The sequence below is a fragment of the Telmatherina bonti genome (genome assembly GCF_933228915.1).
Source record: "Telmatherina bonti genome assembly, chromosome: 20".
In the NCBI taxonomy this organism is placed as follows: Eukaryota; Metazoa; Chordata; class Actinopteri; order Atheriniformes; family Telmatherinidae; genus Telmatherina; species Telmatherina bonti.
In genome coordinates, this window is record NC_136618.1 from 8,795,009 (window position 1) to 8,809,071 (window position 14,063).

A 14,063-nucleotide genomic window follows, 5' to 3' on the forward strand; every position below is an offset into this window, starting at 1 on the left:
AGGAAGAGTCCAACACAAATCCAGATGTGAACAGTTTAGAGTCCAGACCGAGTCCAAAGACACCCGCCTTCGTGTCTTTGGACCGCCTTCGACTCTTCCTCCTCCTGGCGTTCATAGTGACAGTCAGCTGTGATGCACAAACTCTCTGCTTTACTAACGTTTGCATCTAATTTCGTGTGAAATTGAAGCGATTATCATGAAAATCATCCAGAATGTGAAAAAAGCAACTTTTCCACCTCACATGGCACCAAAAGAAATGACTAAAATGAGGAAGATGAGTCATATGATGAAGACTAATGCTGGAAAATGAGTTTTATCTGTGATTCTAGATGCAGAAAAGAGGAGTGATGTGAGGTGGAAAAAGATGTGCGTGGAGTTCAGAGGAGAAGATGTGAAACAGAAAAGACATGTGGAGAACAGACTTTAGTGCTGCTGTTTGCAGATGATGAAATATTTCCTGACTTCTCATTCTGAGGCTGCAGTTTGAAATGTTTCCAACATGAAATCCTGCCGTCCTAATCTCAGGATAACAGCAGGAAAACAACAAGATAGAAAATCCTCTTTGTTTTCTTTAAAGCAACATGATGAAGATGTGATGTGGAGATAAAGAGTCTTCCTCACATGTGAACCATCAACCAGGACGACACTCAGCTTCCAGAGAAAAGCTCTGAATCTGTGGAAATGTGTTGCTGTGAAGCATTTTATCTTCAGCTGTTGTTCATGGAAAATCAGCTGTGAAGCCTCAGATTGAGATCCACATCTTGTTTCCAGCTAACCTGCTAACAAGGCGCCACTTTGCTGGAAATCCTGAAAGTTGTAGCTTCCATGTGCTTGTTTGACCCTGGATGAAGAGAAATATCTGGATGATAACGTGTCTGATGATTCAGTTCAGGTTCATTTAGAGCAGGAAGTTCTCTGCTGAGAACAGGCGGCCATTTTGTCTCTGATTCTCCCACAAACATCCACTGGGTTGATTTTGAACTAAAACCTTTATTGACTCAATCAAAAGGAAACATAATGAACATGATGGAGACAGAATGAAGGCTGGAAACATAAAAGTGAAAATATATTTCAGAAGAAGTGGAAGGAAAGAGAATATTACTTTCAGGTTCCCACATTTCCATCAGCTTCATCATCTCTGAAGCTGCTGCATCTCCGACTGAATCAGACTGAAAGATTTTCATTTCCTCTGATGGATTTTTCATTTCCATCAAAGTCAGATGGAAGCAGCTCCAGTTGGATTAAAAGTCTGTTTTTAAAGGCAGAAAATGAAGCAAAGAGAATAAAACTGGAGGCAAACTTTACACTTTGATTTCACTTCTGATGTAGCAGCATGTAGTGATCACACCTCCATTTATAGATCATTTTCACTCCTGATCATCTCAAACTCAACATTAACTTTACTACATCACAAGATAAAATGCTTGATAAAAATATATGTCAGCAGTAAATACATCATCATCATCATCATCATCATGTCGTCAGTGAAGCTGCAGCTGCTTCAGACTCTGTGGATCATCAGAACGAAGCTCCTCCTCTCAGAACAAACACTGTCCTGTTCAGTCACCCCACCTCCATCTGTGTAGAGAAAAATGAAGAAGAGATGAGATAAAGGAGTGTTTCTCCTCCATCAGGATGAAGAGCAGCAGGACTTCAGTCCTGTTCAGATCAGCTGTTCAGCATCTCCAGCTTCCTTTCAGCTCTCATGTTAACATGTTGCAGTGAACACACTGAGATGAAACTCACACGCCTGCAGAAACTTTCAGCATCAAGTCTGTTTGCTCTGCAGATTCACTCAGAGTGGAAATAAACTGCTGAGTCATGAAAGCTTCATGACTCAGCAACACTGCAGTGATGGATTTACTGCTGTTACATGTCAGCTGCTGCTCCATTTAAACAAAGAGTCTCTGAGTGTTGATGAACATCTGATCTGTTACTGAAACATCAGCTGACACATGAACATGGAGGCTGTCCCTGAACACATCTGGAAGGAGCCAATGACAGAAGGACAGATGTGATGACTGGACTTCAGCAGAGGTTCTGGTCTGGATAAAGACCACATGGTTCCTAAATGTAAAGCAGCTTCTCTGAAATGAGAGACTGCAGTCAGACTGATCTCAGAGCAGAGAGAAGATGAAGCTGATCAGCTGTTTAGTGTTGAAATGAGACAACAAACAGTCTGAGGTCCGACTGGATGGATTTAGTCTGATGTTGGATCAGCATGAAAAGTCCAACATCATTCTCCTCTCACAGCTTCACTGAGGGAAGCAGCTGCTGAGAAGCTGCAGCTTTACAGGAAACACCAGATCTTTGCTCTGATACCAGCTGAGTTCAGTACAATCCAGCTGAGAGCAGCATGGACCTCCAACCCTCTACTGACCTCAGAGTCTCCAGTTTGTTCTGTGGATTCTTCACAAGATCAAGCAGCTGCTTCACATCTGGTTCTTGCAGGGAGTTGTCTCTCACATCCAGTTCAGTCAGATGGGAGGGGTTGGACTCCAACGATGAGGCAAAAGAATCACAGCTGATCTCTGACAAACTGCAGTTCCTCAACCTGAATAAAGAATGAAATCTGTGAGCTGAAGCCAACAGGATGCAGGTTAATACAAACAGAAGCAGAGAAGAAGAATTCTCATGAATATTGATGACAACAGACTTCAGCTCTTAAACTCTGCAGCTCCACCAGATGCTCCATCCATACACACTCATGTTGTGCAGCCAACTGATTCACGTTTGTAAAGAAAAACAACCAGGATGAATTTAGGAGGAAACGGGGAAAATTCATGGAAATGTAGATAAAATGAGCTGTTTTATTAAAACTCTACTGATGTCTAATGTTTCTTCTACTGATGGAAACAAACTTACTGAAGAGTTGACAGAAGCAGAACTTGTTATTGTGACATGTTGTGTTTGAGGATTTCAGTCAGAACAAACATTCCAGCCTGATAAACATGTAGGAAGCAACGAGAGGTGGATTGATTGATCAGTTTGGCTGATTAATGGATGCTGATGTGCAGTTTGACAAAGTATCAGAATCAGAGGAGTTAGAGACCTCCCCCATCTCCACCAGGAAGCCACATACCTGAAGTCAAGGTGAATTCAGTCAAGCTGAGTGTTTTCATTTGTAACAGAGTTACAGATGGACTTTAATGAAGAACTTCCAGCTCAGATTGAAGTAATAACTCGCTTTGATCTTTGTGAATTTGATCTCATTCAACAATTTGAGCTTCTGATTTTCTTTCATGCAGGAGAAAATAAAAAACACACATCAGCATTGTGGTACCTTGTAATCTCCTGTAGCTTCCTCCTCCTCCCTCACAGAGCTGCTCAACAATAGTTCTGTTCACATGGAGCACTTTTAACCCCATCCAACGTCCAGTCAGGATAAAAATGCATCATGTAAACACCACAACTGATCCGATCAACCTCGATTGGAAAGAAGAATCAGATCAAGAGGGGGGGTTTAAACCTTTTCACGATGGGATCAGCAGGCAGAATGAACCATGTCTACACTCATTCCTGTCGTTTTGTGCTGGATGTTTCTGTGCAGGCTTGAACCATGTGGGGGTTATGTGGTGTAGGTAATTTTGTGTGTGTGTGTGTGTGTGTGTGTGTGTGTGTGTGTGTGCAGGGTCTAGTTTGGTTTAAATATAACAACACTTTATCAGGCTGGGTGGGGTACAGTTATAGGTTGGGGGGTGTGGGGTCAGGGGTGTGCATAGCTTGCCTTAATTCCAGCATGTGGCAGATTCTCCTTGTTCTGTTAGAATCCTGGATGGGTTGATTTGCAGTCCAGTTGCTGTGCAGTACATTGTCCTACTAGGTGTGTAGTGTGGTTTTGTGTGCTTTGCAGTGCACTTTTTAAGCAAGCTGGTGTGTATTGTGCTTTGAACTCATCCCATCTGGAGGACTGTGGACTGTCGGCTGATAACTGGCTGTTCTACTGAACGGAACAAAATAAAGTGTAATTATCTTCCTCACCTCGTTGTGGTCTCTGTCCTGGTGTGTTGCTCTTTAGAAGAGACTCCTTTACATCACTGAGCTGTTACAATATTAAGCGGTCTAGTTAGTTTAGGACCTCTGACCACATAAGCTCCGTCACCTAAAACGTCTGATGGGCTCGACACAGGTGAAATTCATGGCCACCCAGGTGAAACCAACACACAGGACGCGACAAACAGCAGTGAGAGTGGCGGTGTCGCGCACCACGCTCTCGCATCGCTTGTCTCCAATAAAAGTGATTGGTTGTGATATTTGAGGGAATCTATGCATTTTCAAAGCAGCACGTGACACATGAAGCATCAAGGATGAAGAGTCGGGAGATTTTGCTCCAACTGAAAGAAATCTTGCTGTTAACTCGACTTTACAAAAGAAAGGGTTCATCCTGTTTTAAAAACAAGGAAGCAGACTGGTGAACATCATCATTTGATGGCGGACCTCAACGGAAGAATTCAGCTTCTACTTGATCATTCAGTGAAATGCTCGCTGATTAGTTGTAGAGCCGTGTGACAGCAGCAAAAGCTGAACATTTTCTAACTTTCTTGTGTTGTGTTGCAAATCCCCATGTGCATGTCTACGTGAACAAGGGCAAAATTTCACATGCACAAATGTCGCCTGTCGTTTGGCTGGAGGAGGACAGATAAGAGAAAGATCTGAATCTGAAAACATGAAAAAATATTCATTTTACATTCAAATGAAAAATATTTCTGCTGTTTTTCTTGTTCATTTGAATGTTTTTATCTGTTATTGATCAAAAAGTTCAGGATGAAAACTTGATTCATCATCTTCTATTCCTGAAGACTGAAACATTTTCCAGACAAAAACATTTTGGTTGTGATTCAGCTCCATATTTCTTATCTGATGTTTCTCAACCTACATTCACACACAAGCTCTTCACAGCAACTCTGTGCTGTGAATAAATAAAGCAGAAGAAAGAAAGCCAGCAGGTAAACAGAACAGCGTTTCTCTCCAGTGATGGAGCATCCCTGCCTCTCTCCTTCATGGCTGTTCAGTCATCATCCTTTGTGTCTGTGTTTGGATCACCTGCACAGGCTCGTAGCAGTTCACCTTCTCAGCTTCTCTTTGGCTGCAGAGCTATGAAACACTGACTCTGCTCCACATTTTCACACATTTCTCACCTGATGGAAAGCTGTTCACACACACTCACCGCTTCCTTCCATCCACTGTTACCTAGCAACAAGTTAGGTCATAGCTTCACTTGATTTCATTTTCCAATCATGTGATTTTCCTTCAGATCAATTCTTCTTTGTATTTTCCTTTTATCCACTTAACAGGAACATGTGTTTCAGTGTGAACTGACCTTGTGGAACAGAGATCATTTTTAATGAATTGAAAGTCAACTGAGAATGATTTCTTTGAAATGATTAGTGTGATGAGGATTTTGGCTGGAATATGTCATTATTAATGCATGTGAGTGAAGATAACTGCTGCTGGGATGAAAGCTGTTTTCTAATCCAGTTAAAGATGCTTCATTTCTATCAGTGATGGCGGGGAGTTGCTTCATATCAGCTGATTCATTATTATATGATCATTATTTCAGCCATAGATATTCACTAAAGTTCAACGTCTAGAAGCATCAGTCAGTGATTATATATTAGTTTCTGTCTGACAGAATCAAAGTCTTCTGCTTTTATTGAATAAATCATCATTTTTTACGAACTGAAACACTGAAGACAAATAAAACATGGTGTCTGACCTCAGAGACTCCAGTCTGCAGTGTGGACTCTCCAGAAATCCACAAAGATCTTTAACACCAGCCGGCATGTTCTTGTTCCAACTTAGATCGAGTTCTCTCAGATGAGATGGGTTGGACTCCAACGCTGAGGTCAAAGAAGCAAAGCTGGTCTCTGACAATCTGCAGTCCTTCAATCTGAATAAAGAATAAAAGCTGTGAGCTGAAGCCAACAGGATGCAGGTTAAAACAGTCCAACAGAAGCGGAGAAGAAGAATTCACATGAATATTAATGACAACATGCTGCTGCTTCAATAAAGACGTAGAGACTTCAGTCAGAGTGAGTTCTCTCAGCGACAGACATGACTCTGATTCTACAGGCTGAACTGGATGAAAAAAGACTTGAGAGTGTGATAATGGTGACAGGACACACACACTGAAACACACGTTTCCATCACTGCAGATGTGAGCGACAGCAGATTGTCAGCTTGGTGTAAACGGCCTGTTAATGAAAGCAAACACTGGACTAATTAGCACATCAGTCCAGATGTTGCTTATCAAAGCTGTTTCTGGATGGAGCTGAACTGGATCACAATGTTTCTTTACATCCAAACTGGTTTCACATTTCACATCAATGTTTTTATAACCTGTTTCAGTTGAAATCTTCAGTGTTAAGACCTTGTTTTCATATTTGACATTTTTTCTTTCAGTTTCAGATTTTTATGTTCACTTTAAACTTTTCTCTCTGATCTGAGCTGCAGGACGTCACCTGACAGTGTTGTTGAATCCTGATAACAGAATAACAGAAGAGGCTGAATGGACTCCCTCCTATCATGCTGCCTTCAGGAAACCTGGGAACTACAATGATTTCTTTCATATTTCCTTTATTGAAATGACTGAAAACAACCAACAGCAGTGATGAAATGCCTCTCAGTTAACTGTAATGTGTTCAATAAACTTTTATAAAAGGAGAAAATCTGCTCCAAGAAACAGCAGTTTCTAGAAGTAACCTGCTCATTTGTGACGTTTTAACAGCAAAGAAATGTTAAAAACAGCAAAGCGACAGAAAGAGTGATTAAAAGATTTTCATCTAACAACAAAATGACATGAGATTCAATATGATCATGGTCTATTCATAAAGACTGAAATGTTGTTCATCTGGAAATGAAACTAAAGCTCCATCAGTGTTGCGATACTGAACCACTTTGTCCCTTTAAAAGATGCACATTTGCAGGTGAGTCACTGCGAGTCAGTAAGGACGGCGCTCATACATATACACACACGTATCTCTGACAAAACTATCATTTCTACTTTCCATGTCATGTCAGTCGAATCGTTTTTTTTAAAAATAAGTAAAATATGTGATCCTCACTGTGAACATTTCTGCTTTAATTTAGTCATGTTTACTTTTTAAAATGTAAACAATCTATTTTAAAACTACTTGCTTTATATCATAGAGTCAGATCAGTAGGATGTAAATGTGGTGGAAATTTCATATGTTCCACTTCACTTATATTAACTTTATGTAGTGCTTAAATTATATTATAAATGAAACTTATCTCAGTAGATGGTGGTCTGCAGAGATGGATCCATGCTGGATTTTACATCATACTGGACCTTGTAGGAATAAATGTCCACATCTTCAAGTAGTGCACTGAAACCCAAACAGCTGGAAGGAGTTTCTGCAGCAGCTGACAGAGGAACATCCAGCTGAGTTTACAAAGGAAAACATCCAGCAGGGCAGGTGGAACAATGTGGACTGAAGCACAATCCTCTAGAACAGGGGTGTCAAACTGCAGTCCTGGAGGGCCGGTATCCTGCAGGCTTTTGTTGTCTCTATGCTCCAACACACACCTGACCAACACTCAAACAGGTTGACAAGAAGCTGCTGGATCCATTGATTTGAATCAGCCGTGTTGGTGGAGGGAAACAACAAAAACCTGCCAGATTCCGGCCCTTGAGGACTGGATTCTGACACCCCTGCTCTAGAAGGATGAGGCACAGGTACGGAGAAGCAGGAGGGACAAAAGCCCAAAAACTCCGACTGTCAGCTGCACTGCAAAGCCGTGTGCAGGTGCTGCAGGTGCTGCAGGAGCAGAGACGTGATCTGTGATGGCTGGACTCCTGAATAGTTTACTTAACCTCATAGTAAATCCTGTAGGTGGTCATGGTAACATAAATGATCTCTTCTTCTCTTCATATAGCCTAACCTAGCTCTTAGTGTCATCATGTCTGTGTGTTCTCTTTGACTTCAGGTTTATTCATCCACATTCTGGTTTTTACAAATACTGTTGCTCAGGGGCGCGGCCAGGAATTTTGGGCCCGATGAAAGACGATGACGTAGACCCCACCACTTGATTACAAACTTAGGATCTTTGTATTTGCTGCAACTGCTTCAAGCTGATCAAATAAATTGTCAGGGTTTGGTGGAGGTGAGGATCCAAATGCAGGAACAGACCCAGGCATGCTGAATGAAGAATTTTTCTTCTCAGAACTCAGAACTGAACTGAAGGGAAGCGAACACAATGAACCAGCAAACAGAACTGAAACAAAGGGCTACAAATACTGGGAAACCAAACAAGAAACAGGTGTAGTGAATGAAACTAACAAGACCAGGTGAAAACTATGAACAAAGGCTACACAGGAAACAAGGCAAGGAGACTGAACAGGAAAAAACTACCAAACAAAAAACAGGAAACCAAAACTGAGAAAAACGCCTGAAACTTCATATCATGACATAAACAGCTTTTCATGGGAATAATAAAGATCTGTGGCTAAATCACAATATACATGTCTAACTAGGCTATTTTAATATTGACGGTCACTTTAATACAGGCTCAGTGTTTCTAATCAACTATCCAGTATCCAGTGAAACAATTACAGGATATTTATTTTCTTCATTCTGATTATTTTGTAACTAAATGATTGATAATGATAAAAAAGAATGATATTCCCACAGACTCTCTGTAATAATGCTAAAGGCATGTCCCTGAACACACCGATGCTCACTTTCATCACTGGGACAGGGAGGTGAAGCTGGGACTAGAGGAGATACTGGGACAGGAAGGGGGCTGGGACTGAGCTGGCTCATTTGTGTTTATGTGATAATGAGACAAGGTGAATTAATTTCATATAAATATATGGGTTCACATTTACTAGCACTTATTAAATGTTGGTTAACTCTCTGAGGTCTGTGGTGTTTTCCTCTCGCCTGGTCTGGTTGCATATGAATGTTTGTGAAGTCTCAGTCCTGTGAACTTTCTGGCTTAAAAGTTTGGCCTCTAAATTAGGCGCCTGCGAGCTCAGACAATGAAGAGGGTGAAGGTAAGTTAGCAGTAACCTGTGGATAACTAGCTTATTTCACTGGGCAACAGGTTCATTTCAACCGATCACAAACTAAAGAGGCAAGAGACCTTTCTTGGAGAAAAACTGGGTCACATATTGGAACCTCTATTTTTCTCTCTCACCTCTCTTTTCTCTTTTTGTCCTTTAAAAAAAAGCAGATTTCCTTTCTTGCCAAGTTGCACTGCAGGAGAGTGTAAACAGCTCTTACAAACTGCTGCTGCTGATGAAATAATGCCCTCTGATAGGACGGGACCAAACCATTTCATGCACTTCCATGGTGTTTGGTTAACATTAATATTCATTTTTTGTTTATCAGTTTACTGCTGAAAAACAAGAGAGAACATAGAGGTCATTTATTTTAATGCTATATTTTCTTATAAAATTTAAAATATTATACATTATTTTTCATGAAGCTTTGATAATGTTCTTATATATTTTACATATCTTGGGCCTCTATCAAGTCGTAGACCTTCTGAATCTTCCTAACTTTCCCCCCCTATACAGCGCCCCTGCTCTGGCTGCCCAAACCAATTCCTGCTGTTTACAGCGTTTTACTTTCCTTCCTTTGCTAACCTGAGTGGAGACCTATGCTCATACTGCAGCAGTTGCTGCATTCAGGTACACTCGGACATCTGAGCTTCACTGTGAAGACTTCATCTTACAGTTGATGTTTGATGAAAATTGATTAATTGTCTTGGCTTGGGGGGGAGGGGGCACCTGGGCTGGCCAGTCTGATTGGAAGGGTGAGCTGTGCCCCCCCAGGCCACCCAGCTGCACCCGTCCCTGCTCTGCTGACCCGATCTCCTCAGACAGCTCATTCCAGAGTTTCGGGTCTCTGAGCACAAAGGCTGCATCACCTCTGGTCTTCATGTCTCTGGGAGAACTAAAAGTCCTCTGGCAGAAGAGCTCAAACTTCTAACAGGCTCATCTGGTTGTAGAAGGTCTGATAAATAGGAGGCTGAATGACCATGGAGGGCTTTAAAGTCAACAGTAAAATCTTAAAATCAGTTCTAAAACATACTGGGAGCCGGTGCAAAGTAGTGCTGGGTGATATGGACTATAACTGATATCCTGATATAAATTTTACTTTATCCTGATACACGATGTGTATTTTGATGTTTTAAACTCTCTAAAACAGTTTAATTGCTAAATTCAACATCATTATGAATAAAAAGACACCAGTAAGATTTAAGTAAACTCTGCTAAATTTAACTTCATTATTGTTTTTCCTTTTCAACAAACTTTATCTTTTAGACATTTTATTTTACTATGGGGCACCACAACCCCCAACATCAACCCCAGCCTCTCCTGGAAGATCTTATTTGTTTACTTTATTTTCTATATTTACTCAATATCTTCTATATTTATTCATTCAATTATTTTCGATTAAAATATTTTCTTATTTTATTATTTAGGTAATTTCTGTGTTGCATCAGATCACAGCAGAAGTATTCTAAGGTCTCCTTTCCTCTAGAATGACTTTATTTTTTTACTTTTATTAAAAAGACCAAACAGCCTGATGTTACTGATCTTATTCATTTAAAAATGTAGATGTAAGTGGTTTTTCAGTCTCAGGTAAACTTTCTAAAAATGAAGGATGTTTAACATCATCTGTAAGTACATTTCAAGTCATTGCTGTTAAGTCTGAAATACAGTAACTGACGACGGACATTACTGCAAAACCAGACCAGGATAGTTATTGTCAACTTCATCCAGCAGTGCTTTAAACTGGCGATCATTTAAAGCTCGGGCAACAATAAAGTTAACCACCTGAATGACCAGCGACATCACTTCATCAAGCTGCTTGTCACACATTTGCCCACAAAGTGACTCCTGATGTAGAATGCAGTGGAAACTGAGGATGGGTCTATTTTCCTGCTCACAAAGAAGCGCTACAAATCCTCTGTTATTTTCCACCATGCACGGAGCACCATCAGTACACAGAGAAATAAGTTTATCCATCGGTAGATTTTTTTATTTAAACTCCATGAAAGACTTGAATAAATCCTCTCCTCTCGTTGTTCCTTTCAGTGGCAAAACAGCAAGACTTTCCTCACTCAGCGTGTCACATGCAACGTACCGTGCAATAATACTGAACTGGGATAAATGACTGACATCTGATGATTCATCCAAGGCGAGGGAAAAATATCTCGCTGCATTCATGTCATTCACTTGTTTCTGTACTTGATTTGACATCATTATGGTACGATCATGTACAGTTCTTGCTGACAACGGCATATCTTGAAGTACCTTAAAGTTATCAAAAAGCTCGTTGGCGACATCAATCATGAACGCTTTGGCTTATTCACCATCTGTAAACAGCTTCCCGCTCCTCACAAACGCTAAAGAACCAGCAAAGCGAGCCGAATTCCAGTCACCTTGTCGGGCCCACACACAGAGCTGCTGCTGACTAGCCTGTACTCTGGACCGTAGTTTCTGCCGTCTCCCGCTGGATATTTCACTGCAAATGTGGCATGGTGTGTGTCAAAGTGTCGCTTTATATTTAACCGTTTCATTGATGAAATTTTATCATTGCATATTAGACACATTACAGAACCTGCTCTCTCCACAAAGGCAAATTCTTCTGTCCATTCCTGCTGAAATGTACGGTACTCCTCATCTGTTCCTCTTTTCACCATCTTCTTGCTTAGAAGGGTTCACTCTGGATAAATAAGCTTCCTAAAAATGAGGGAATATTACTTCTTGGTCTGAAAATGGCTTGAGCAGGCTGTTGTAAATGATCCACTAAAATGAGAGTTTCAGGGTTTCGGACCCTCCCACACACCGGAGTACAGAGAGGATTGGCTCTTTGCTGCACGCAACAGTGAAAACTTGTGGATGAAAATATACTGTATATATACGGTAGATTAAAATGTGTTGATTTTTAGTTTTGTTTATTGTGATGGCTTTTTCTGTTTCATTTTTATTTTAATCAAAGTAACAGCAAAATTATGGATTCATTTTTCTTTGAAGAAATTTCTGCTGATTCATCTGAAACTCAGATGCAGCCATAAAAAGAGCCACATCTGGCTTGCGAGCCATAGGTTCCTGTTCTGAGTTATGGTTTAACATCCATGGTTGATAAACCAACAAGGGTAATTCAAGAACATTAAACTCTTACAGAAAACATTGACTAAAATTAAAGTAACGGCACTAGAATAAAATATTTGAAAATGGTACAACTAATGTTAAACAGAGTTGCTAAGTAATAAATCAGGTTTGAAATAGATGCAATAATAAAGATGTTCCAGATTATTTTAAGAAAAACAGTAATGTAAAAGTAGAAAATAGTAGGGTCCGACCTGTATGGAATTTTTAAGGCTGATGCCATTAACTGGCAGAAAAAACTTCACGATAAACTATCAATCAGACAATTAATTAGAAAAATATATAATGCATAAAATAAACTGCTTTTCGGTCGCTTAATACTTACACCAAAAGATATTTGAATTTTGGACAGTACAATTTTGTCTTTCACAACATTTTGTCCTTTAGTAGGCAGAAAAATTTAATGATCACCTATTAATCAGACAATTTATTTGAAAAATATATTATGCATAAAGTAACTTCCTTTTTGGTTGTCACAATATTTAGTCATTTTTATGTGTTTAATTTAATAAAGGAAACACAAAATGCATCAGTAAAATTAAAACATGTATGTGTTAAGTTAGGAGAATTTGATCTGAAATTTGTTGTTACACAATTATTTTTACTGATGGAGCATCCAGGAATAGCTATCAGTTGTACTGATTGATTTTATCTTTAGATTTAGGCCATGGGTGTATACCTTATACAACAAACATGATGAAGTTGGTAAAACATTATTATCAAGCCTTCTAAAGACCTTTTAATATCTGACATTTTCTTTGCCATGAAATATCTCATGACATATATCATATATGAACCAAAATAAAAACCAGATTTTCTCAAATGTCAAAAGATATCATCTTTGATTGAGCTGTATTTTATGTTTAATGGTCATAAATGGTCTGGCACTAATTGTAACACATAGAAAGTCTGTTCCAGTCTGTGTAACATTAGTAGTTTCTGACAAAGTAAAACTAGAGACATGACTTCATGATGGTGTCTGAAGACAGACTGAAATATTAATATGAAGTTTTATGTGCTGCAGTGAATAAACCTCCTCCCCTCGACATTCACATCTCTCTTCCTAAAACACACCTCAACCTGCAGCTGACAGAGAGATGAAGGGTCGTTCTGTATTCTCAGATATTTTCTACACGTTATTTCTGAAGTTACTGGCTACTTAGCTAATGCTATGCTAGTTGGGACAACCCCAGCAATTTCCATGTAAAGTCTATGTGGAGGCTTGGCAAGGGGGCGTCGAGCTTTCTTACGTCGGCGTAACACACAGAACACGCTGAATGTTTTTTTTTAAGCCAGAGATGGAAAATCTGAACATTGGCCGCTTGACGCGGGGCGTCAACCAATCAGAGCGATCAGTTCGCAGCTTCTGGAGGATATGTGGTGAACCCAGACACAGGGCTGAGATGCCCTACGACAGTGCTCATGCATGCAGCTCACTTATGGCTCGTGAAGCAGCCATTGGCTTTCTGAAAATGCTATCTAAACAAGTCATAATGATCCTCATCGGTGCAGTTCTCTCCACAAACAGCTGCAGGCTTCTTGCAGAAACTTTGCTGTCCTAACGGCCCTAACTGACCCTGTCAGAGTTGCCAGTTTTTGGTGATTTCAGCTGCACCGAACTCCACCAAAGAGCTGCTCCGTCAGTAGCTCCGTCAGAAAGCTCTATATGGCAAACCAAAAGGGCCAAAATTTCGCCACTTAAATAGCACGTTGGCATAACAACGCCATAAAATACGCTGCTTTTCTTCACAAAGCAGCGTTAAAAGCGCAATTTTTTAAGGCTAAAACGGCATAAAATACACCGTTTCGATAAACGCCGTAAAAAACGATGTTCTGTATAGTTCCTGAACACGTGTAAAAAGTGCCTTTTTCTGCCACTTTTACGGGCGTTAAAAACCGCGTTTTGTGCAATTACAAC

General features: G+C 40.2%; 1 protein-coding gene across 1 annotated transcript in view; it reads right to left on the reverse strand.

Moving 5' to 3' along the window:
* Positions 1-1,030: 1,030 nt before the first annotated feature.
* Positions 1,031-14,063, reverse strand: part of LOC306770757 (NACHT, LRR and PYD domains-containing protein 12-like) — a 203,309-nt gene continuing 190,276 nt past the window's right edge. The window contains exons 18-20 of the mRNA XM_079259681.1: positions 5,717-5,890; positions 2,381-2,554; positions 1,031-1,578 (exon numbers count right to left, since the gene is read on the reverse strand). Of these exons, the coding sequence (XP_079115807.1) occupies positions 1,560-1,578; positions 2,381-2,554; positions 5,717-5,890 (367 nt within the window). The 3' untranslated portion in view covers positions 1,031-1,559. The remainder of the gene's footprint in view (positions 1,579-2,380; positions 2,555-5,716; positions 5,891-14,063) is intronic.